The sequence below is a fragment of the Pelophylax lessonae genome (assembly GCF_965119305.1).
Source record: "Pelophylax lessonae genome assembly, chromosome: 3".
In the NCBI taxonomy this organism is placed as follows: Eukaryota; Metazoa; Chordata; class Amphibia; order Anura; family Ranidae; genus Pelophylax; species Pelophylax lessonae.
In genome coordinates this window covers 32,210,633-32,234,221 of record NC_138770.1, presented here as the reverse complement: position 1 = coordinate 32,234,221, position 23,589 = coordinate 32,210,633, and the positions used below count along the sequence as shown (strand labels likewise).

The 23,589-nt window shown below is 44.2% G+C and overlaps 1 protein-coding gene across 1 annotated transcript in view; it reads left to right on the top strand.

The window, feature by feature from the left end:
- The window catches only part of LOC309550274 (uncharacterized protein), a gene marked incomplete at both ends in the record, with an annotated part of 1,476,097 nt that overhangs the window by 1,065,072 nt on the left and 387,436 nt on the right, over positions 1 to 23,589 (top strand). The window contains 1 exon segment of the mRNA XM_082250681.1: positions 4,244 to 5,184. Within this exon segment, the coding sequence (XP_082106807.1) occupies positions 4,244 to 5,184 (941 nt within the window).

The following is a 23,589-nucleotide window of genomic DNA, read 5'->3' as shown; positions in this document are numbered from 1 at the left end:
GAGTATGGAGTGATGGAGGAGTTTTCAGAAGGACACAAGGATATGATGGAGCCACCTAATACCAGGAACCCAGCAGAGAGATGTCCCCGTCCTCTGTATTCCCGGGATTCCACACAGGAAGGTCACACCATCCCTCACTGTTACAAGGTTGGTGCGATGGAGTATCTAGAACATGGACTTGTGGGGATGATGTGAGGATTTTTTATGTGAGCTTATATTTTACAGATGATTTTTCTCTCATTTTCTTTAGGGTGAAGATCTGATGGATATAAAAGTTGAGGTTAAAGCAGAAGAAGAAGAGACGTATGTGAGGGATGATCAGCAGTCTATGGAGGAGGATGGAATAACGGGGACATTTATAGAGGACACTCCTACAGAGATCAGCACAGGTGGGTCATTAACACTAAATACATTCCTCCACTTATACTGATCACTGATTGGTCCAGAGTGCCCAGGTCTAGCAAGATCTCTGACAGCAGATTTCTCAGATTTACTTGCTCTGTTATTTGCTGGCTGTGCCGGGTGGAGGGATATGTCTGTATAGTCTCAGAACCACTTTACTGAGTGCAGTCTCAGGAGATGGGAGGCAGCGGTGTGGGACCTCTGCAACTTGTCTCATGTAAACATTTAACCTTCCACTGATTGCTAAATACCAATATTATGAGTCCTGAATAGTGATGGACCGAACACCCCCCCTGTTCGGTTCGCACCAGAACATCTCCAACAGGGAAAAAGTTTTAGCGAACATGCCAACTGTAATAAACTCTATGGGATATGAACATGAAAAATCAAAAGTTCTCATTTTAAAGGCTTATATGAAAGTTATTGCTAGAAAAAGTATATGGGGGTCTGGGTACTGCCCTGGGGGACATGTATCAATGCAAATTTTTGTTTTTAAATTATTGTTTTACAGGAGCAGTGATTTTAATGAGGCTTAAAGTTAAACAATAAAAATAAAAAATGTCCTTAAATATCGTGCCTGGGGGGGTCCCCTTAATGTGCCTGTAAAATGGCACATCTGTACGATATATGGAGCCTGCTGAAGCAATACTGACATTTCTAAAGGAAAAAATGTAATTTAAACTTGCTTGTGGCTGTAATGTATCATCGACTCCCGGCAATTCAGTTTTAAGGGGAAACCCATGCCAAAATTTAAAAAAAAAACGGTGTGAGGCCCCCCCAAAATCCATACCAGACTTTTATCCGAGCATGTAGCCTGGCAGGCCAGGAAAGAGGGAGGGGACGAGCAAGCGCCCCCCCCCCCCCTCCTGAACTATACCAGGCCACATGCCCTCAACATGTTGATGGGGACAAGGGCCTCTTCCCGACAACTATGGGCTGTAGTTGTCTGCGGGTGGGGGGCTTATCAGAATCTGGAAGCCCCCTTTAACATGGGGGCCACCAGATCCTGCCCCCCCCATGTGAATGGGTATCGGGTACATCGTACCCCTACCCATTCACCAAAAAAGTGTACAAAAAAATAAACACAAAAGACAATTTTTGACAAGTCCTTTTTTCAAAGAAAAAAATAAAAAAAATAGTGTCCCCCAATGTAAATCCATCCTCAATCACGGTGCCCGCCTTACCTGAAAAATAGAAAAAATTAAGACACTTCTGCCTCTACAGAGGTGTCCCACCGAATTACGCTCTTGAGCTTTAACAACTCTTTTATAGGCAAGGGGTACAAATGGGTAGGGGTACGATGTACCCGATACCCATTCACATGGGGGGGGCGGAATCTGGGGGCCCCCTTGTCAAAGGGGCCTTCCAGATTCTGATAAGCCCCCACCTGCAGACCCCCACAATCACAGCCCAGGGTTGTCGGGAAGAGGCCCTTGTCCCCATCAACATGAGGACAAGGTGCTTTGGGGGCACCCATGTTGAGGGCAAGCGGCCTGGTGTGGTTAAGGAGGGGGGGTGCTCGCTCGTCCCTCCCCCCCATCCTGGCCTGCCAGGCTGCATGCTCAGATAAGGGTCTGGTATGGATTTTGTGGGGACCCCATGCCGTTTTTTTTTTTTTTTTATTTCTGTCATAGCGTTCCCTTTAATCACTTAAAAACAGGGCACTTTCACCCCCTTCCTGCCCAGACCAATTTTCAGTTTTCAGTGCTCATTGGCGTCTATTAGAAATTATGGTCAGCTTGGCATGGCACTGCTCACGAACTATAAGTGACAGGGACACAAAACTTGGGGAGCACCAAGAGGGGACCCAGGACTACAACATATCTATACATTTTAAAAGAGGGGTATTACCTGAACACTACACTGACTGCACTAAATTAACTCAATTAGCTGTCCACTAACTACCTGCCTAACCTCTATTATCACACACTATACACGGCTGCCGTGTAAGCAGCAGCACTATAAAGTATGGGCCGTGAGCATAGCCCTTGAGCCATGATTGGCTAAAGGCACTCTGCCTTTGGCCAAGTATGGCTTTGACAGGAGATTGTGCTGTGATTGGCCAAAGCATACAGGTCAGGTACATGCTTTGGACAATCATAAGCACTTAATGTACTGCAATCGCACAGTGCATTATGGGGCGCTCATCGGCAGGAAAACTTGCCGAACATGCGAACACCCGATGTTCGAGTCGAACTTACGTTTGACTCAAATGTCCAGCCCATCCCTAGTCCTGAACTTTACACTATATAATTTATATTGTAAATTAAATACTCCTGACCCCTGCACTATATACTCTATATTGTATATTACATACTCCTGACCCCTGCACTATATACTCTGTTGTACATTAAATACTCCCGACCCCTGCACTATATACTCTATGTTGTACATTACATACTCCTGACCCCTTCACTATATACTCTATGTTTTACATTACATACTCCTGACCCCTGCACTATATACTATATGTTGTACATTACAGACTCCTGCACTATATACTCTATGTTGTACATTACATAATCCTGACACATGCACTATATACTCTATGTTGTACATCACATACTCCTGACTCCTGCACTATATACTTTATAGTCTTACCTTGTTTATCCTATATATTAAGTTCATTACATAGGCTTTACTTCTTTTGCTCCCATTTTCTACCAGCTGGATGTTTTATATCTGATGATTTGATTGGAGGACAGACTTTTACATGGTGATAATAATTTGATAACATCCTCAATCTTTGGAACTTTAAACAGAAAGTGATAATGAGGGAGGAGTCAGTAACCCAATGATGGTGGTCTTCAGGATCAGTCCAGTCTTCATCTTGGTTGTTCTCCCCCCATCCTCACTCTCTGACCTCTGGTGGGGCTCATCCCTGCTGTTATTCATGACTAAATCATGAACTAAATAAGGAAGTGCAGGACTTCTTGTGTTGGGAAGATGGCAATGAGTGACAGAGGGGGAGGGGACACTCGTCCTATAATCCCCTCATCACTGTCACTCCTATAAAAGACAGTTCTCGTTGTTTCCTCACTCTCTGACTAAGGTCCATGAATAAAGAAATGAACTGGTAGGAGATCAGAGGCCCATTTACTAGTTACCTTGTGGGGGGAATTGTAAGATCCTCAGAGACAAAGCTGTCTGGTGTGGGCGGAGTCCTGGTTTAGGGGAACCAATCTCCTGATGTCTAGTATTAATCTTTGTATTTCTATTTTAGTAGATGGACGGGAGATGAGGAAAACCTCAGAGGATTGTCTCACTTTGTCTCCAGACTGTAAAGTAGAAGATGAGGACATCACACAGTATAGTCCAGGAGAAAACCCGGCTACCTCAAATGTCCATCCGGCACCACACAGTGTAGATGGACCATCGTATTCCTCTTATCCTGAGGAACCTCAGACTATGAGGGACAGTGCCGGACCATCGTATTCCTCTTATCCTGAGGAACTTCAGACTGTGAGGGACAGTGCCAGACCATCGTATTCCTCTTATCCTGAGGAACCTCAGACTGTGAGGGACAGTGCGGGACCATCGTATTCCTCTTATCCTGAGGAACCTCAGACTGTGAGGGACAGTGCCGGACCATCATATTCCTCTTATCCTGAGGAACCTCAGACTTTGAGGGACGGTACCGAACCATCGTATTCCTCTTATCCTGAGGAACCTCAGACTGTGAGGGACGGTACCGAACCATCATATTCCTCTTATCCTGAGGAACCTCAGACTGTGAGGGACAATGCCGTCCTTCCAACAGATAAGAGCCTTTCCTGTACTGAGTGCGGGAAGAGTTTCCATTTTAAATGCAATCTTGATGTGCACAAAAGATCTTGCACAGGTGAGAAGCCATATTCCTGTCCTGAGTGTGGGAAATGTTTTTCACACAAGTCCAATCTTTACGTACATCGGAGATTACACACAGGGGAGAAGAGATATTCCTGTGATGAGTGTGAGAAATGTTTTTCAAGAAAGTCCCATTTTATCACGCATCAGAGATCTCACACGGGGGAGAAGCCATATTCCTGTCCTGAGTGCGGAAAATGTTTTTCAGACAAGTCCATTCTTTACAAACATCAGAGATCGCATGCGGAGCAGGAGCCACTTTCCTGTTCTGAGTGTGGGAAATGTTTTTCACAGATGTCCAGTCTCGCCAGACATCAGAAGTCTCACATGGATGAAAAGACTTATTCCTGTCCTGAGTGTGGGAAATGTTTTCCAAAAAAAAGATATTTTGTCATTCATCAGAGACGTCACACGGGGGAAAAGCCATATTGCTGTCCTGAGTGTGGGAAATGCTTTTCACAGATCTCCCATCTTCACACACATCAGCAACTGCACACGGGGCTGAAACCATTTTCCTGTTCAGATTGTGGGAAATGTTTTGCACGAAAATCACACTTTGTTATACATCAGAGGTCTCACACGGGGGAGAAGCCATTTTCCTGTTCAGAGTGTGGGAAATGTTTTGTACGAAAAGAAAACCTTGTTACACATCAGAGGTCTCACACAGGGGAGAAGCCGTATTCCTGTCCTGAATGTGGGAAATGTTTTTCACAGAAGCCCCATCTTAACACACATCAGAGATCTCACACGGGGGAGAAGCCGTATTCCTGTCCTGAGTGCGGGAAATGTTTTTCAGATATGTCCACTCTTTCCAGACATCAGAGATCTCACACGGGGGAGAAGCCGTATTCCTGTCTTGAGTGCAGGAAATGTTTTTCAGATAAGTCCACTCTTTCCAGACATCAGAGATCTCACACGGGGGAGAAACCACTTTCCTGTCCTGAGTGAGGGAATTGTTCCTCGCTGAAGTCCTGTCTTCCTGTACATCAGGAATCAAACACAACCCTCGAGGTGTATTACTGCCTTGAGTGCAGGAAATGTCTTCTATATGAATGTTGCTGGACATTACAACTCCCATGTGTGGAAGAAGCACACCCTGATATAAACCTCAGATATACTCCATGGCTGATCTTCATCATGTAAGAAACACTTCATTAGGAGATCAGAGATCACCAAAGACATGGATGAAGTGTTGTCCTTTGTTGGCCATTGACAGAAGGAGAAAAATAAAAATGGAGTCTGTGATGGAACCACTTGGCACCCCGACTAGGTCATATTACCTCCTGATCATATTACCTTAACAATGCAAACTGTAAACAAGAATATAATTAACATAACTAAGGAACAGCCAACATAAACTATGCTACTCCCCCTCTAGCAACTGATAACTTACAGTGATATACTTAACATGAGCTAATTAACTGGTCACTTAAACCAGCCTAGGTGGAGGGGACAATACTAGCAGACAGACAGAGACAATGGAACAATGGGAGAGATCTACTTACCATAAACACGTTATAGCAGGAGGCTCCAGTGGTTTCAGCTGATTACATAACATCTACAGTCATTGCTGGTTGGAGGCATAGAGGCCCCAAATATGGATATGGAACCTCCAGTTCCCGGAGTCTGTGTGTTTTAGGGAGACATAAACTTGAATCAGAAACAAGATCACTCCACGGATCCCCCAGGCATACACCTTCCAAAGAGTAGTGTTCCCTTAAATGCCAGGGCCCATAGTCACTGGGTAAGAGGCTCGCTCCCTGTCCTCTCCAAAAGCCTCTGTCCTGGTTAGGTCTGTCACAGAGTCATTACCTTTCATTGGCTGAGTACATTTTGTGGTGTGAGCTTTCAGAAACATTTAGATGTCTATTTAAAAATACAAAACTAGTTGAATGAGTGTGACCAACATTCACCCAGCTGTGACAAGTTTTGGCAATATTTTATTTCATATGATCATTGGCTCCATCTAGTTGCCATAATGCCTTATTGCACTGATTTTACTGATGGAGGTATTTCAGGAAAAATACCGTAATATGTCCACTAGATGGAGCTGGCGATCATAGGAAATCACTGTGTTATTTAATATACAGCCAGAATTTTTAACAGCTGAATGATTGTTTGTCACATTCGTCCAATGAATTTTCTGTAAATGAGGGAAATAAAAAAAGGGAGGTTAGTGAAAGCAGCACAGATTACACACACTACACCTTGTCAGGCACACAGTCAACCCTTTGATTGCCCCTAGATATTAACCCCTTCCCAGTCAGTGTCATTAGTACAGTGACAGTGTATTGTATTATTGATCAATGTATTGGTGTCACTAGTGATGTCAGTGTCAGTTAATGCCCCTCCCAGGGAATGTCAGCTAGCGCCAAATTGTCCGCCACACTATTACAGTCCCGCTCTAAGTTGCTGATCACCACCATTACAAGTAACGTCAAAGCTGTGTAAATTCCACCATAGTTTATAGACTATAACTTTCACTCAAACCAATTAATATACACTTCATGGGATTTTTTTTTTTTTTTTTATATAACCAAAGTCATGTAGCAGAATACAGTTGGACCTAAACTTATACAGACATTTAGATTTTTTTTTTATAATTTTCTGTTTATTGGATATATTTTATAATAGAAATATTGTTTTTTTTTTTTTTTTTTTTTTTTTTACAAAATGTATGATTTTTTTTAATATAATAAAAAATAAACCTAGTTGTGAACGAAGGCCACAAAAAAGCTTTATTTATGTAAAAAAAATGATATTAATATAATTTATGTACAGTGTTGCATGACCTCGCAATTCCCAGTTAAAGTAGCGCAGTGCTGAATAGCAAAAAATGCTCTGGTCATGAAGGGGGTAAAACCTTGCGGTGCTTAAGTGGTTAAACCAACCATTCATTTAAAACTAAAAATGTGCATTTGGCCATTTGATGGCGCTAAGTATGATAGAAATTGGTGTCATCACCCGGGCTCGTCGCCCTCCTGCTTCAGGGGTTGTGGCAAGATGGACACATTTCTACACATATGGTGGACTTGTCCTAAAGTGCGCCCCTTCTGGATGAGGGGACACTCTTTTATTTTTTCAGGTACGACGGTCATTGTTACCAAAGATGCAAGTATTACCCTACTGAATAAACCAGTAGAAAATGTTCTGAGACACACACAGACCTTAATATACTTCATGTTCTTCCCCATGACTAAGCTCCGGGGGCGGAGTAAAATACGTTGGGGGTGTGGCCTGGTGGGAGCCCAGGCTGAGGTTGTCTCTCTCATACCACCACAGGACTCCATGGATGTGCGGCACCAGCAATCTTTCCTCTCTTCCTTAATATACTTCATGTTCTTGGCGGCCAAAATTGCTATTGGGACCGCCTGGAAAAGCTCAGATATAGACATCGTCCTAACGAAGTGTAAGCTCACATGGATAATGCTAAATGAAAGAATGGTTCGTGTCTTCCGAGACAAACAACCCCTCTTCTACATAATATGATCTCCTTGGCTCCCCTATCTGCAGGTTCCACACACACAAAGTGCTGACTCCAGGAATGGCTGGCTGTAGATCCCCGGACAGACTTACTTTTCTTTCTTTCTTTTAGTTGCAGTTTTTGAGTCGCATGTCCTTAAAAAAAGTGCACTGCTAACGTCTCAAAAGCACCTGAAAAGTGCCGCAAAAGTGCTGTGTATGTAAACGATCGCCTTGTAGAACAACCCATTCAGTTTACAATAGAAATAAAAGGCAAAACATTTGTGTGTACCGTATGTGTGTGTATATATATATATATATATATATATATATATATACAGGTGCATCTCATATATACAGTTCACTGCTGTTTCTCCTCCCCCAGTTCTTAGGCAGCTAAGAAAAGAGAAGAATGTAATGTGTATATATATATATATATATATATATATATATATATGTATATATATATATATATATAGATACACACATCTGTATACCTTTTTCCCCTTTTTTTATAAGTGATCCCATTCCTCTGTTCTCAGCTGCCTAAGAGCTGGGGCAAGATAAACAGCAGCACCCTGATCTTCCCAGTGAATGGCTGTGCAGGGGGCGGTGTGTCAGGATAAGACTGATCATTGGAGGAGAGTAGGCTGAGTTCCCAGCACAGCTAGAGAATGTGGCACAGCAGGGACATTTCCGGAATATAAAATGTTGGGTACTCTGTTAAACACCTAAACATATATATTGTGAAAGCAGAGGTCCTGGAGAATAAAAGGGTGGAAGTTACATTTTATGTCACATGGTAATAACCCAATAGTTCATCAATGGTAACTTTCAGTAACAAATACAATAAATGTAATATTAGAGGGCATACAGTGTTTTATTTCTTATTTTTTGGTAAAATATAAGAGATGAGGTTGTGCTGAGTAAATTGATACCCAGCATGTCCAGCCTTATAATTGTGTGTGCTGATGAAATGATGACTAACTTTGGTATCCAGAAATGTCCCATAGATGGCGCTTTAAAAGCCTTTCCAGGTCCTGTGTGTAGAGGGAACTCTGAATAATGGATGTAGAATGATCGCTCTCACTCTGGCATGCATGGCATTATGTAATATGTGCAATCAATGTTTTTGTTTTATGTTTGTGTGTACACGGGAACAAAGATTTTGGGGCGGGGTTTTAGTTTTTGGGTGTAATTTTTTTTTTACTTTTATTACTTAACTTTTTATCATTTCATAATAGACCAATAGCCCCCCTATGTGATAGCATTTTATTGTGACAGGTTCTCTTTAATGAGACATCAGGAATCTATCTGCCCTCTACTGAAGATAATGGAGAGCAGATCATTCTCCATTCACAGCTTCTCCAGCCACAGCGGTCAGGAATGATAGCACTGAACCCGCAAGTCACCTAATACACATCACTTCCGGGTTCATTCTAGCTAGTCTGGTCTTTCTGCATTCTACCCAGTGGCATCCAGCATGCCACCATTAATCACAGCTGTTGTGAGCCATAGAAAGAAGATTGAGGACACATTGGAGGGGCAGTGGGGGTGGCATATAAAGGAACCGATGCCCTCCATTTTCCTCCTGCAGCCACTGCATGCTGGTAGGAGGGAGTAGCTGGCTTTCAGTGGCTACAGGAGAAAAATAGAAAGCATTGGTTCCGCTATATGCAGACCTGCTGTTCCTCGTATCTAGTCAAACCCAATGTGACAGGGGAGCATTAGACTGGGTCACTATTGAGACCCCTGCAACCCCTGTAGTTACACTTCTGCTTGCTGACATTGCTAGTTCAGTTTAGCTCAGGAATGGGCAAGCTGCGGCCCAGCGGACCTTTTAATCCGGCCCGCGGAGCGCGCAGCCGCAGACCGGTACCGTGGATCAAACGGTACTGTGCCGCCCGAGGAACTTGGGCAGTGGCGGCCAGGGTGCACAGAGAAGTGCGCCCCGAGCCCGCCCATTGTGTGACAATAGCGAATGAAAATTTGCTATTGTCACACGGATCCTCCTCCTGGCCAATCAGGAAGCGGGTCCTCCCGCTTCCTGATTGGCCGAAAGGCAAACCCCATGCCATTGTCCGAGAAGGAGGCGGGAGGACAGAGGACTCGAGGAGACGTCGGGGGACTGAAGAGAAGCGCTGCCTGAGGTAAGTGCACTGGTTTCGCGGGGGGCGCACTGGTCTCGTGGGGGGGGGGCATATCTGCATTGAAAGTGGGCATGCTGGCATATCTGCATTGAAAGGGGGCCCCTGGCATATCTGCATTGAAAGAGGGCATGCTGGCATATCTGCATTGAAAGGGGGCCCCTGGCATATCTGCAGCGAAAGGGGGCACGCTGGCATATCTGCATTGAAAGGGGGCACGCTGGCATATCTGCATTGAAAGGGGGCACGCTGGCATATCTGCATTTAAAGGGGGCATGCTGGCATCTCTGCATTGAAAGGGGGCACACATACACACCGTCCATCTACTCTATGGTTCGGCCCCCGGGTCCAATATATGAACCCATTGTGGCCCTCGAGTCAAAAAGTTTGCCCACCCCTGGTTTAGCTGCTGCTAGGAGGTGGGACACCGCTTTTCTTATATTGCTGCTTAAAACCATTTGTGAGAAGTGAAATATGTAGGTGAGGCTTTGTGTGGCTGTGGTCTGCGTGTGGGCGGGAACACAGGGGGGCCCGATGATCTCCTATTGTCAGTCCACCCCTGCACCCAACTTTTCTGCTAGCGTGGCTCTCCCATATTTAAGGACTGGACTAACCACAGGTTCCCCTAAGTATGCAGATCAACCATCCTGGCCTCCACCCACTGACTTCTAGAAGTTTCTCTAAACTTCCAGAACCAGGGGGAGACACCAGAGATGCCTATGTGAATCAGCCACAAAAAACAAAGAAGGGGAAGGTGCAAACCCTAGTGCATAATCAGTAAACACAGAATGTATTAATATTAAAAGCAACCAATAAAATGCATGCTCAAAAAGGTGCAGAAGTATACAGCATGTACATACAAGGATTCACGAGGCAGAAAACCCAAGTGTTTCTGCAACCTCACATAAGCATGCTAACACAATTTGACGGCGCACTCCCTTCTTCAGAGCTGTGCTAACCAGCGCAACCAAATACCTCGTGTTTAAATGCAGCAAAGCACACCAAAATCTGCCCCCTACTAGCAGGAAGGGAGTAGCCGAAAGAATAAAAACCCTAATATATTAAATGTATATGTAGATGGAAGCTGTGGCAATCAGGGGAGAGATGGTTGGGCCCTGCAGGAATCATCAGCACTGGGACCCCTCTGTGCTCTGTCTCCCCATTGCCACTGTGAGAACCGGTAAGCTGTCAGATGGCCATGGACTGCAAGCTGCCGGGATCCCGGAAACTGGAAGTGAAGCCGCACTCCTGGTTTCGTGTGTGCTCCTGTGTTCCCCAGGGGCAATGGAAAAGCAGTAACCGGAGACACAAGGGCCAAATACCAGGGGGAACAGCCGCAATGTGACCCAGGATGCAAAAGACAACAATATTGATGATAAAAGCACCGTCACATGGAAGCCCCAGTGTACTGGCCGGAAACCAGAAGTAGCAGAACACGTCACTTCCGGTCTAACATAGTAAACACACGAGTGTCCCCACAGCGGTGGTCACAGATGGGAAAAAAAGGATTTGTGAAAATAATAAAAATAGAAAATACATTTTAAAAAATTAAAAAATATCAAAATGAAAATAAAAATAATAAAAGTAAATTAATTGAGATGACAGATTAATATACATAGAAGGAGAATAAATAGATTAAAAAAAATTATAAAAATACAATAAAAATTGTGTGTGTAATTACAATGGATGTACACACACATCTGTACATGAATGATCCCCCATGTGTGTCCAGCGGCAACGTCTGTATGCAGTAAACACCGGGCATTATGGGGGCTTATTCTCAAATTTATTACACAATCTATCTAAAAACATTTCTAAAAATATATTTGGTACTGATACTCATAAGACAGTTTGATAGAACACTTAGAATGAGTGTGGAAGTTCCGGTTCCGGCGCCTGATGAGGTAGACGGCTGTAGCGGCGGCTCCGGACACCTCAGCATGTAAAAACGTCTCTGCAGCTCCTTCAGCCAGCAGCGTCTCCATGATCCGCCCTCACAACACCCCGGGCAAGTAATACATGGGTCGGTTCATAATCCATCCAGCTCAAGGTCCTGGAGAGACCCGCTCGGCATCCGAGCCTCCCGCCGTGTATACACCTAAAATGGCTGCCGCAACTCACCCACAGTCATCAGACACAGCGGCTCCTCCACAGCACTTCTCCTCCACCGCTGCTTCCCCCTGTGAAGAAGAGCAGTATGCCAGGATTGCTCAAGCTGTCGCTGCCCTTCTTTCTCCCACGATCACAGCAGCAGTGGATAATGCAGTGACAGCAGGCATAGCGCAGCTCCGCAGAGAAATGGGAGAGCAATCAAAAAGACTGACAGATCTAGAACACAGACTGTCTGACGTTAAGGATGAGGTGCAATCCAACTTAGCTAATGACCAGAAGCATGCCCAGACTCAGCAATACATTCTGGACAAACTTGAGGACCTAGAAAATCGTTCTCGTAGGAACAACCTGCGTGTCATTGGGGTCCCAGAATCTTACACGGCCGCTACAATTCCTGATTTGTGTTCAGCCCGTATTCCTCAAATACTGGGGCTATCCACTCCCTGCTCAGTGGAAAGAGCTCACAGACTGGGCCCCCCATCCAACGATAGGCACACACTGCGCCCAGTGATCGTGCGCTACCTTAATTATGCAGACAGGGCTGCCATACTTACAGTAAGTCATTCTGCAACGCAAAATCATTGCAAGTGGATGGACACAAATTCTTACTGTTCACAGACTACTCACAAGAAGTCGCAAAGCGACGCAAAGCTTTTCAACCTGCTTGTGCTGCGCTTTTCCAGAAAGGAATAAAGTTTACCCTGGCCTACCCAGCAGTCCTGCAATTTACCAGCTCAGCGGGCGAATCAAAATATTTTTCACATCCCGATGAAGCAGCAAATTACCTGCAAGCGTACATGCAAATCCCCATGGATGCCCAGGATTCTTCTCCTTCTCTGCGGTCCCCAGACATCAGAGATATCCACAGTCCAAGAAAGGACTCCACCAAACGGGCTCGATATGCAAACAGATCCCGCAATGACTGTCCTCGTTGAACTCTTGAGACCTAGACCTTCGTGATACGTAAGGTTACTCCATATTCAGGTTCTCTTGTTCTCTCTTTCTTGGTGGACTGGCTCTCTGATGGCCAGTTCGTGGATGTTCCATGCTGCCTTCTGGTGCAGCTTATTCCCTCATGTTCCACAAAGGTTAATCGCAATGTTGCTCTATTTCTGTTGTTCTTTTTGCATTCTTTTTCTCTTTTTTTTTTTGTTATTGTTGTTTTTTCTCTGCTCCCCCCACCCCCCCCCCCCCCCCGCAGTCTTGCTGGAGTGACCTGGAGAGCCTACCGGGGGCCTGCCTCACTGGGGAATCTCAGAAAGCATAGGTACACTAAACGGCAATGCTGGACTTCTGATACCGTGATGCCTGACGTTTCCCCAGTGGTTCTATGCCCTGGCGAGGGAGCTAACCACTCAGCCACTCCGGTAACGCCGTGATGGGAACAGGATGTTTATCAGGAAAAAAGTGAAGTTGAGTACTTCAATGGTATGTTTTTCTATGTTTATTATTGTTTTTCTATTTTTTTGTTCTGTTTCAGGGAATACCTTTCCACACTTATCCTCCCAGAAGGCATGCTCCACCAGCACTCAGGGCACTCAAGCATCTTACCTTCGGTCCATACCCATTGCCCGCACTTTTACACTACTAGTATTCACCCATTTCATATCCTCTCCATATAAACCTCCTTGATATCAAATTAGTATCTTGGAACGTCAAGGGATTGCGGTCCCCCCACAAATGGATGGCCATACTGCGCCATTTGAAACGCCTTAAAATGGATGTAGCGCTTTTACAGGAAACGCACCTGCCATAAAGACCTTTACCGTATGCGCAAATTATGGGTGAGACAGGTCCATGGCTCAGCCTCGACCAAAAACAAGGCAGTTATTATTATTATTTTTATACAGGATTTATATAGCGCCAACAGTTTGCGCAGCGCTTTACAATTTGAGGGAAGACAATACAGTTACAATACAGTTCAGAACAGGAGGAAATAGAGGGCCCTGCTCGTTAGAGCTTACAATCTAGAAGGGAGGGTAAAGTGAAACAAAAAGGCAATAACCGTGGGGGATAGGTTGATGGAGAAAATGGAGGTACATTTATTAGGGGCTGGTAGGATAGGCTTCTTTGAAAAGGAGGGTTTTCAGAGATCGCCTAAAAGCTAAAAGGGTGGGAGATAATCACACAGATAGGGGTAAGGAGTTCCATAGGATTGGAGAGGTTCTGGAAAAGTCCTGGAGTCGAGCATGGGAGGAGGTTACGAGGGGGCTAGAGAGCAGGAGGTTTTGAGAGAAACGAAGAGAGCGATTAGGTTGGTATTTTGAGACGAGGCTGGTGATGTAGCTGGGGGGCTAGGCTGTGGATTGCTTTGTAAGATGTTGAAAGTATTTTGAATTTAATTTGTTGGGTGAGCGGAAGCCAGTGGAGGGCTTGACAGAGAGGAGCAGCGGACACTGAGCGATTGGTAAGGTGGAAGAGTCTGGCGGCAGCATTCATGATGGATTGAAGGGGGGATAGCCTGTTTAGAGGTATGCCAATGAGAAGGGAGTTGCAGTAGTCGAGGCGCGAGATGACCAGGGAGTGAACTAAGAGCTTTTTTGTGTCTTGTCCTTATTCTTATACACAAAGCCTTCCCCTGAGATTGTATCTGTTGATCATGCTGGTGACGGCAGACTACTCATTTTAACACTAAAAATTCACAATACCACCATGGTTATCGCGACTGTATACGCCCCCAACTCCCCCACAAAAAAATCGTACTTTCAGACACTGACTTCCAAACTAGCCCCATTTGCACATCTTCCCCTCTTGGTAGGGGGAGACTACAATACTGTTATGTACCCTGCGGAGGACAAATCTAGAGCCACACAGTCTCTCACCCCTCCTGATAATCATTCCTTCCTCTCAGACTTCGCCCACTCCCTGACCCCCGACCGACACCTGGAGGCAGACTCACCCGTTAGGTAGAGACTTTACTTTCTTCTCCCCTCCTCACAACAGCCTGTCCAGAATCAATTATATATTTTGCAATCACACCTTCCTGAAATTTACGATCAACCCGGCTATAGGTGACTTAGCGATCTCTGACCACGCTCCCATCTCATTGACTTTCTCAGACCAATCCCTGTCTACGTCGCAGAAACTCTGGCGCTTCCCCTCATACTTAGCTGGAAATGTGGACCTTTTAAATGTACTGACAGATACATGGGGGAATTTCTTTCTTTTTTCCATTGCATTTTTATTGGAAGATTTACAAAATGCAACAGTACAAACAGAACAGATATGGAACGAAAAGTAATGGTTACAAAAGTGAGGTTACAGAGCAACATATCATGTGGCAACATTACAGCAGGAACACAGTATTTCAGACAGGGCTCCACGCATGGTAGCCGCACCAAAGATGGAGTTGAGGGGGGGGCGGATAGAGGGGGGGGGGAAGTGGGGGGGGGGTGGGAGGGTGGACCAGGTGGAAAAAGATGAAAGGAAGGGGGGGGGAGAAGAAGTAGAAGAAGAAGGAGGGAGGAGGAAGGAGGAGTGGAGAGTAGGAAGGGAGGGTGGGGGAGGGGAGGAGGAGGGGGGGGACAACACTTCATCCATGTCTTTGGTGATCTCTGATCTCCTTATGAAGTGTTTCTTACATGATGAAGATCAGCCATGGAGTATATCTGAGGTGTGAGGCTTCTTCCCCACATAAAAGCTGTGATGTCTAGCAACATTCATATAGAAAACATTCCCAGCACTGAAGGCATTAATACACCTCAAGAGTTGTGTGGGACCCTGATGTCCAGGAAGACAGGACTTCAGTGAGGAACTATTCCCTCACTCAGGACAGGAATACGGCTTCTCCCCCGTGTGAGATCTCTGATGTCTGTAAAGATTAGGCTTCAGTGAAAAACATTTCCCACACTCAGCACAGGAATATGGCTTCTCCCCCGTGTGAGATCTCTGATGTATGTTAAGATTGGACTTCACTGAAAAACATTTCCCACACTCAGAACAAGAATATGGCTTCTCCCCTGTGTGAGATCTCTGATGTGTGTAAAGACTAGCCTTCTGTGAAAAACATTTCCCACACTCAGGACAGGAATACATCTTCTTCCCCGTGTGCAATTTCTGATGTTTGTAAAAACTGGATTTGTCTGAAAAACATTTCCCGCACTCAGGACAGGAATATGGCTTTTCCCCCGTGTGTAATCTCTGATGTGTGAATAGATGGGACTTCCGTGCAAAACATTTCCCACACTCAGTACAGGAAAACCTCTTATGTGTTGGAAGGACGGCACTGTCCCTCACAGTCTGAGGTTCCTTGGGATAAGAGGAATACAATGGTCCGGCACCATCCCTCAAAGTCTGAGGTTCCTCAGGATAAGAGGAATACGATGGTCCGGCACTGTCCCTCACAGTCTGAGGTTCCTCAGGATAAGAGGAATACGATGGTCCGGCACCGTCCCTCACAGTCTGAGGTTCCTCAGGATAAGAGGAATACGATGGTCTGGCACCGTCCCTCACAGTCTGAGGTTCCTCAGGATAAGAGGAATACAATGGTCCGGAACTGTCCCTCACGGTCTGAGGTTCCTCAGGATAAGAGGAATACGATGGTCCGGAACTGTCCCTCACAGTCTGAGGTTCCTCAGGATAAGAGGAATACGATGGTCCATCTACACTGTGTGGTGCCGGATGGACATTTGAGGTAGCCGGGTTTTCTCCTGGACTATACTGTGTGATGTCCTCATCTTCTACTTTACAGTCTGGAGACAAAGTGAGACAAACCTCTGAGGTTTTCTTCATCTCCCGTCCATCTACTAAAATAGAAATACAAAGATTATTACTAGACACAAGCAGATTGGTTCCCCTAAACCAGGACTCCGCCCACATCAGGCAGCTTTGTCTCTGAGGATCTTACAATTCCCCCTTCAAGGTAACTAGTAAATGGGTCTTCTGATCTCCTACCAGTTCATTTCTTTATTCATGGACCTTAGTCAGAGAGTGAGGAAACAACAAGAACTGTCTTTTATAGGAGTGACAGTGAGGAGGGGGATTATAGGACGAGTGTCCCCTCCCCCTCTGTCACTCATTGCCATCTTCCCTGCACAAGAAGTCCTGCACTTCCTTATTTAGTTCATGATTTAGTAATGAATAACAGCGGGGCTGAGCCCCACCAGAGGTCAGAGAGTGAGGATGGGGGGAGAACAAAGATGAAGCCTGGACTGATCCTGAAGACCACCATCATTGGGTTATTGTATGTACAGCAAGGGTCAGGACTATGTAATATACAAAACAAAGTATATAGAGTAGAGGTCAGGACTATGTAAGGTACAACATAGAGTATATAGTGCGGGGGTCAGCACTATGTAATGTACAACTTTTTAGCGTATAACAGAGTATATATAGGGGTCAGGGGTATGTAATGTAAAACAAAAAATATACAGTGCAGTGGTCAGGAATATGTAACATCATATTTGTGGACACTGGGCGGGGACTTTATGTTTTACATAAGTTTTATGAACAATTGTAAGAGTTAACTTTTGAGTGCACTTTATGTTTGCATAATTCATGATTTTTTTTAATGATTTGTATTGATGTAAACACAGCAGAAATATATTTTGTATATATTTAGTATATTTAGTCACAGACTGGATTTCACGTAGCTTTAGAGTTTTGGTTTTACAGAATATGTAGTGCAGGGGTCAGGAGTATGTAATGTACAGCATTCAGTATATAGTAAAGGGGTCAGGAGTATGTAATGTACAATATAGTGTATATAGTGCAGGGGTCAGGAGTATGTAATGTACAATATAGAGTATATAGTGCCGGGGGCCAGGACTCATAATATTGGTATTCAGTAACCAGTGGAAGCTTATATGTTACTTGAGACAAATTGCAGAGGTCCCACACCGCAGCCTCCCATCTACTGAGACTGCACTCAGTGAAGTGGTTCTGTGACTATACAGACATATCCCTCCACCCGGCACAGCCAGCAAATATCAGAGCAAGCAAATCTGGGAAAATTGCGGTCCGAGATCTTGCTAGACCTGGGCACTCTGGACCAATCAGTGAGCAGTATGGGTGGAGGAATGTATTTAGTGTTAATGACCCACCTGTGCTGATCTCTGTAGGAGTGTCCTCCTCTATAAATGTCCCCGTTATTCCATCCTCCTCCATAGACTGCTGATCATCCCTCACATACGTCTCTTCTTCTTCTGCTTTAACCTCAACTTTTATATCTATCAGATCTTCACCCTAAAGAAAATGAGAGAAAAATCATCTGTAAAATATAAGCTCACATAAAATAATCCACACACCATCTCCACAAGTCCATGTTCTAGATACTCCATCGCACCAACCTTGTAACATTGAGGGATGGTGTGACCTTCCTGTGTGGAATCCCGGGAATACAGAGGACGGGGACATCTCTCTGGTAGGTTCCTGGTATTAGGTGGCTCCATCATATCCTTGTATCCTTCTGAAAACATCTCCATCACTCCATACTCCTCATCCTCCTCTTTATACTCTTCTTTAACAACAATATTATCATCCCCGAGGTTTCCACTCTGAATATAAAATAAAACAATCATTGTATGCTGTGTATAAATTATAACTACTAATAATTGTCAAATATCTGCCGGGGAATAAGATTAATACTTCTAAGATCGAGGATCTTTCTATCAACATTCCTCCCACAACTCTGGGCACCTTACAATCCGCTTACTCGTATCACTAGTGTACCTGTTCCCTCAAATACCTCGTTATTCATGTGACACCTTCTCCTCATTGTACTAAGCTAACCTTCCTTCTTTATTTCAAGACATACATTTATCCCTGAAACAATGGGATGCTTACTGTATAATATGTCCTGGCTAGGCACGGTAAATGTCCTCAAAATGTGGTTCCTCCCCAAACTGCTGTACCTATTGGAGACTCTCCCGGTCCAAGTCCCTCTTTCTCGGCTGAAATTGCTGCAAAGTACCTTTGTTACATTTATATGGCACCATAAGTCCCATCGCATAGCACAATCCACTTTGCTTTGGCTGAGATCTAGGGGCGGTCTGGGAGCACCGACCTGTTAACCACTTCCCATCCGGGCCAATTCTGGCATTTCTCTCCTACATGCAAAAATCATAATTTGATGAATGTAGAGAAATTCGCGCTTAGGATATATCAAGTTACTCCATAAGTGTTGGCTGCAGCCCCCTTCAAACTATATTCCGAGGATATATAGAAAATTAGAGTTCAATAAGGGAAGGAATGTGGCGCTGCCAATATTTTCATACCACTCAATAAATATCTAAAAAATCTAAAAAAAATGTGCGAAAGTGTAAACCGTATATAAATAAATTATAGTGCAATATGTGTCCAATCCAGGAATGCAAATAAATTAAGTGCGTGAATAAATATGCACACAAGTGACTGACAAATAAAGTGCCGTAGTGCAAAATACTGGTATGGTGTACCTAGTACCAATGCGGTATATATACTATAATAACCTCAAGCGATATAGGTGAATTAAATTAATAAGAATAAGTGGGTGTCTTATTAAAAATGTGATACCAAATGTTAACCAAAGTGCAATATAGAAGTGATAGAAGTTGAAATCATAATATAATAATGGCACAGCTAATCATAAATTAATGGCACTTACATAGATCCGTGATAACATGTGGTAAAAGGGATAAGAGTCACTTTAAACAAACATGTATACCGAGCGCTGAGGGCACAGATCATAGATGGATTCATGGGAAGACCAGGACAAACCTATGCAGCTGTCAAAATACACTTTGTATAGTGCAAGATACAGGCATACACAAAACAAAAGACCACGCTAGGTGCCCCCAGTGGTCACTAGAAGAAGAATTATCTGCAGGACTGTGAAAACAACAGCCAGGTCTATTAGGGTAACAACAGTTTATTACCCACAATGTGGTGGATAAGAACAGTCAAGTTAATGAAAAAGCCAACAATACCACTGCAAAAGGTCCCTGGGCATTAATGGAAGGGTCATCCAGCACTGCGGTGAGGGCTGATAGAGGGGCGCCAATACAAAAGCCCTGGGAAATACGATATTGACACTCAGGGAACCAGACTGAGCACAGCAGAGCGCTCAGGTGACGTTGCGGTCAGCCAGTAAGGGGGGGGGGGGGGGCAGGAAGAACCAGAGGAAGCCTTGGGGTCCCAGCATGGAACGCAAGCTTGTAAAGTTGCCGTGATGACGTGTTTCACGTGCATGCGCTTTATCAAGTCACGGGGATAAAGACAACTGGAGTATTTAAGCTGTATGTGTCCCAATAGAGGACACATACAGCGGGGAGTGGGCGGAGCTATGCAGATCTGGATGCCACTTAACCGATCAATGCTTATGGCTGCCATTGAGTCAGTTGCCATCAAATATAAACTCTACAGTATAATCACAAATGTACAAAATATCGTCATATCAATTAGAAAAAGAAAAATAATAAAAAGGGGAATATTTGCCTGTATACTATAATAATAATAATAATAATAATAAATAATAAAATATTACTATTAATATTAATATGTCTGCCAGCGACAACAATTATGACACACAAAGTGGTAAAAAGAAGTTAATGGGATATGAGGATTATTATTAGACAATATTATGGATCTCTAAGTCCTCATTCAGGCCATATGGTGATAAGGAACCAAACTTATAAATCCAGAAGGTCTCCTTCCTACATAAGAGGGAGAACCTTTCATTATCAGTAGGAGAACCCTTGTGGATGGTCTCAAGTACCATGACCTCCAGATAAGCCATGTGCTTGTGATGTGTCTGGAGAAAGTGGCGGGGAACAGGGACCTTTTGCAGTGGTATTGTTGGCTTTTTCATTAACTTGACTGTTCTTATCCACCACATTGTGGTCAATAATCTGGTGTGAGACTTTTCCTCTTAATAGACCTGGCTGTTGTTTTCACAGTCCTGCAGATAATTCTCCTTATAGTTGCGTCATTTTGTAGATTTGGTTACAAGCAAACTCAGACCCTTTGAGGAATTCCACACTAAGCTCCGTATTCCCAATAACCTCTTTACCTCTTATATTCAATGGAAGCATTTTTCTCCACCCCCCCCCCCCCCTCCATCATTAGCTTTACACCGACCAACCAAATTCAAACACATATGAATCCAAGGCCCACACCAACCACACCTCATATCCTCCATCTACAAACTATTATACCAGGTGCTCCCGATTACTGAAAACCTTCACTTACACTATATTGCCAAAAGTATTGGGACGCCTGTCTTTACACACACATGAACTTTAATGGCATCCCAGTCTTAGTCCATAGGGTTCAATATTGAGTTGGCCCACCCTTTGCAGCTGTAAAAGCTTCAACTCTTCTTGGCACAATGCAGTCAGGCAAATACCGTTCTCCTGGCAACCACCAAACCCAGATATGTCCATCAGATGGCCAAACAGCTCATGTTCTATCCAGAACTTTGAGGGTTCCTCTGACTTATTTCAGTTTACTGCATATACTGTCCAAGTATTCTGTATGTCTATTGTAAGCTGTAATATCTATATACCCTCTTCATGATGTAATATCTATATACCCTCTTCATGGTGTAATATCTATATACCCTCTTCATGGTGTAATATCTATATACCCTCTTCATGGTGTAATATCTATATACCCTCTTCATGGTGTAATACCTATATACCCCCTTCATGGTGTAATATCTATATACCCTCTTCATGGTGTAATATCTATATATACCCTCTTCATGGTGTAATATCTATATACCCTCTTCATGGTGTAATATTTATATACCCTCTTCATTGCCTGTTTTGTGAAATACAATGGATGTAACGTCTTTATGTTTGGTAAATTCAATAAAAATAAAATAACAAAAAACAATTCCCAGCACCGCTCACCTCTCCTGTCAGCAGCTCCATCATCTTCTTGGTGACTTCTAGAATCTTCTGCATGTTGTGTCTCTCAGGTTTTAGGGAGTCACATGGAGGCACTGTGATGGTCATAGGATCACCTGACTTCAGAGGAGGAAATCTCTGTATTAAGGAACCAATAGGAATATCATGTTAGAATCCCAGAATCCCCCTCACCTCTCCGGTCAGGTCTGTGTTTTATTAATAGAGATAAGAGTGATGTCATGTGACCTCCCAGAATCCTCCTCACCTCTCCAGTCAGGTCTGTGTTTTATTAATAGAGATAAGAGTGACGTCATGTGACCTCCCAGAATCCTCCTCACCTCTCCGGTCAGCAGGAAGATGATCTCCAGGGTGAGGTTTAGTATCTTCTCAGTCATGTGACTCCGGTCCTCCTCCATCCTCATTGGTCATGTGATCTATACAGGTTTCCCTGTAAACCAATAATTGATGAGAGAGAATGATGTGGAATGTACTGGTTGTACAATATTAGGATGGGGATGTATGGGGGATAATATGAGGGAAGAATGGACCCCGGTGGGATTACACAGAGGAACATTCAGTTTAGTGTTCTTTTGATCCAGAAGTCTCTTACCTTTGGTTTGACAGATCACAAAGTCTTTTTTGCTAGTTTTTTTATCTGCTGGTAAAGAGGGACAAATATGATTCTTTTTATGTCTAAACAAACCCCCCCCCCCCCCATCCCACCCCCCACACCTAATACAAGTCAACTAAGTTGTTTAGACTTAGACTAATCGGGAAATAAGAACGAGGAGAATGTTCAGGTCCCGTAAGTGGGGAAATGTTCTGCACCTGAAGGGGTTTATCTATGTTTCCACACTATATATATGTGTGTATCATCATCTGCTGGAGATAAAAGACGTCACAGTGACTATGGAGGAAGAGGACGGACATGACGGGGGGTTTACTGGGTGTAAATAGAAAATAAGATCTTATTACCTCCTCTGCTGCCTCTTCTAGCAACGTCTCCTCTCAACTTCCTCCTACCTCGCCTCTCCCCCAGAATTCCTATTTATATCTGACATCACTTCCTGTCTGTATTCCATAGAGACTTCCTGTCTGGGTAGAAGTGAGATCACCACCTTGTGGAGCTCAGAGGAACTGCAGCCCTGAGAAACGTCTGGTAGTGTGAACACGGCCTTGTGCTGTGTGTGTATGTACTGTATATCCTTCCCCTTTCTCTCCTCCCTGAGTGTGTATGAAGAGGCGGAGCTCCTGCTGGAACAGCGGTCGGAGGAGGAAGCCGAGTCTAGGAGGGAGACTGACAGAAAGTGCAGCAGACTTGCAGGAGTGAGCGAGGAGGATCCAGTTCCTTTGCCATCGGAGGTGAGGAGAGTGTGAAGGATGTTTGTGACTCTGGTAGCTGAAAAGCTGGGAGTCATATTGTTCTGGTGAATGGGGAAGCACTACTAAGGGGGCACCCTCACCATCATGTGTTTAAGAGGTGGAAGAAGGCGTGGCTACACTACAGCTGGCACAGTTTGGAGCACGGAGCACTTTCACACCTTATCAACTTTTCATTCATTTGTGGACTTTTTTTTTTTTTTTTTTGAGAAGTAGATGCAAAGTGGAAGCAGTGGACTTGCAGAGAACACTATATTGAGTACACAATATTGTATGTTTACATGGATTTGCACAGATTTTTAGGTTATTTAATATAGCAGCAAATATTATGAGATTAAAGTGGTAGGTGCAAAGTGGGAGCAGTGGATCTGCAGGGAACAGCATCTTGAGCACAAAACACTTTATGTTGTATA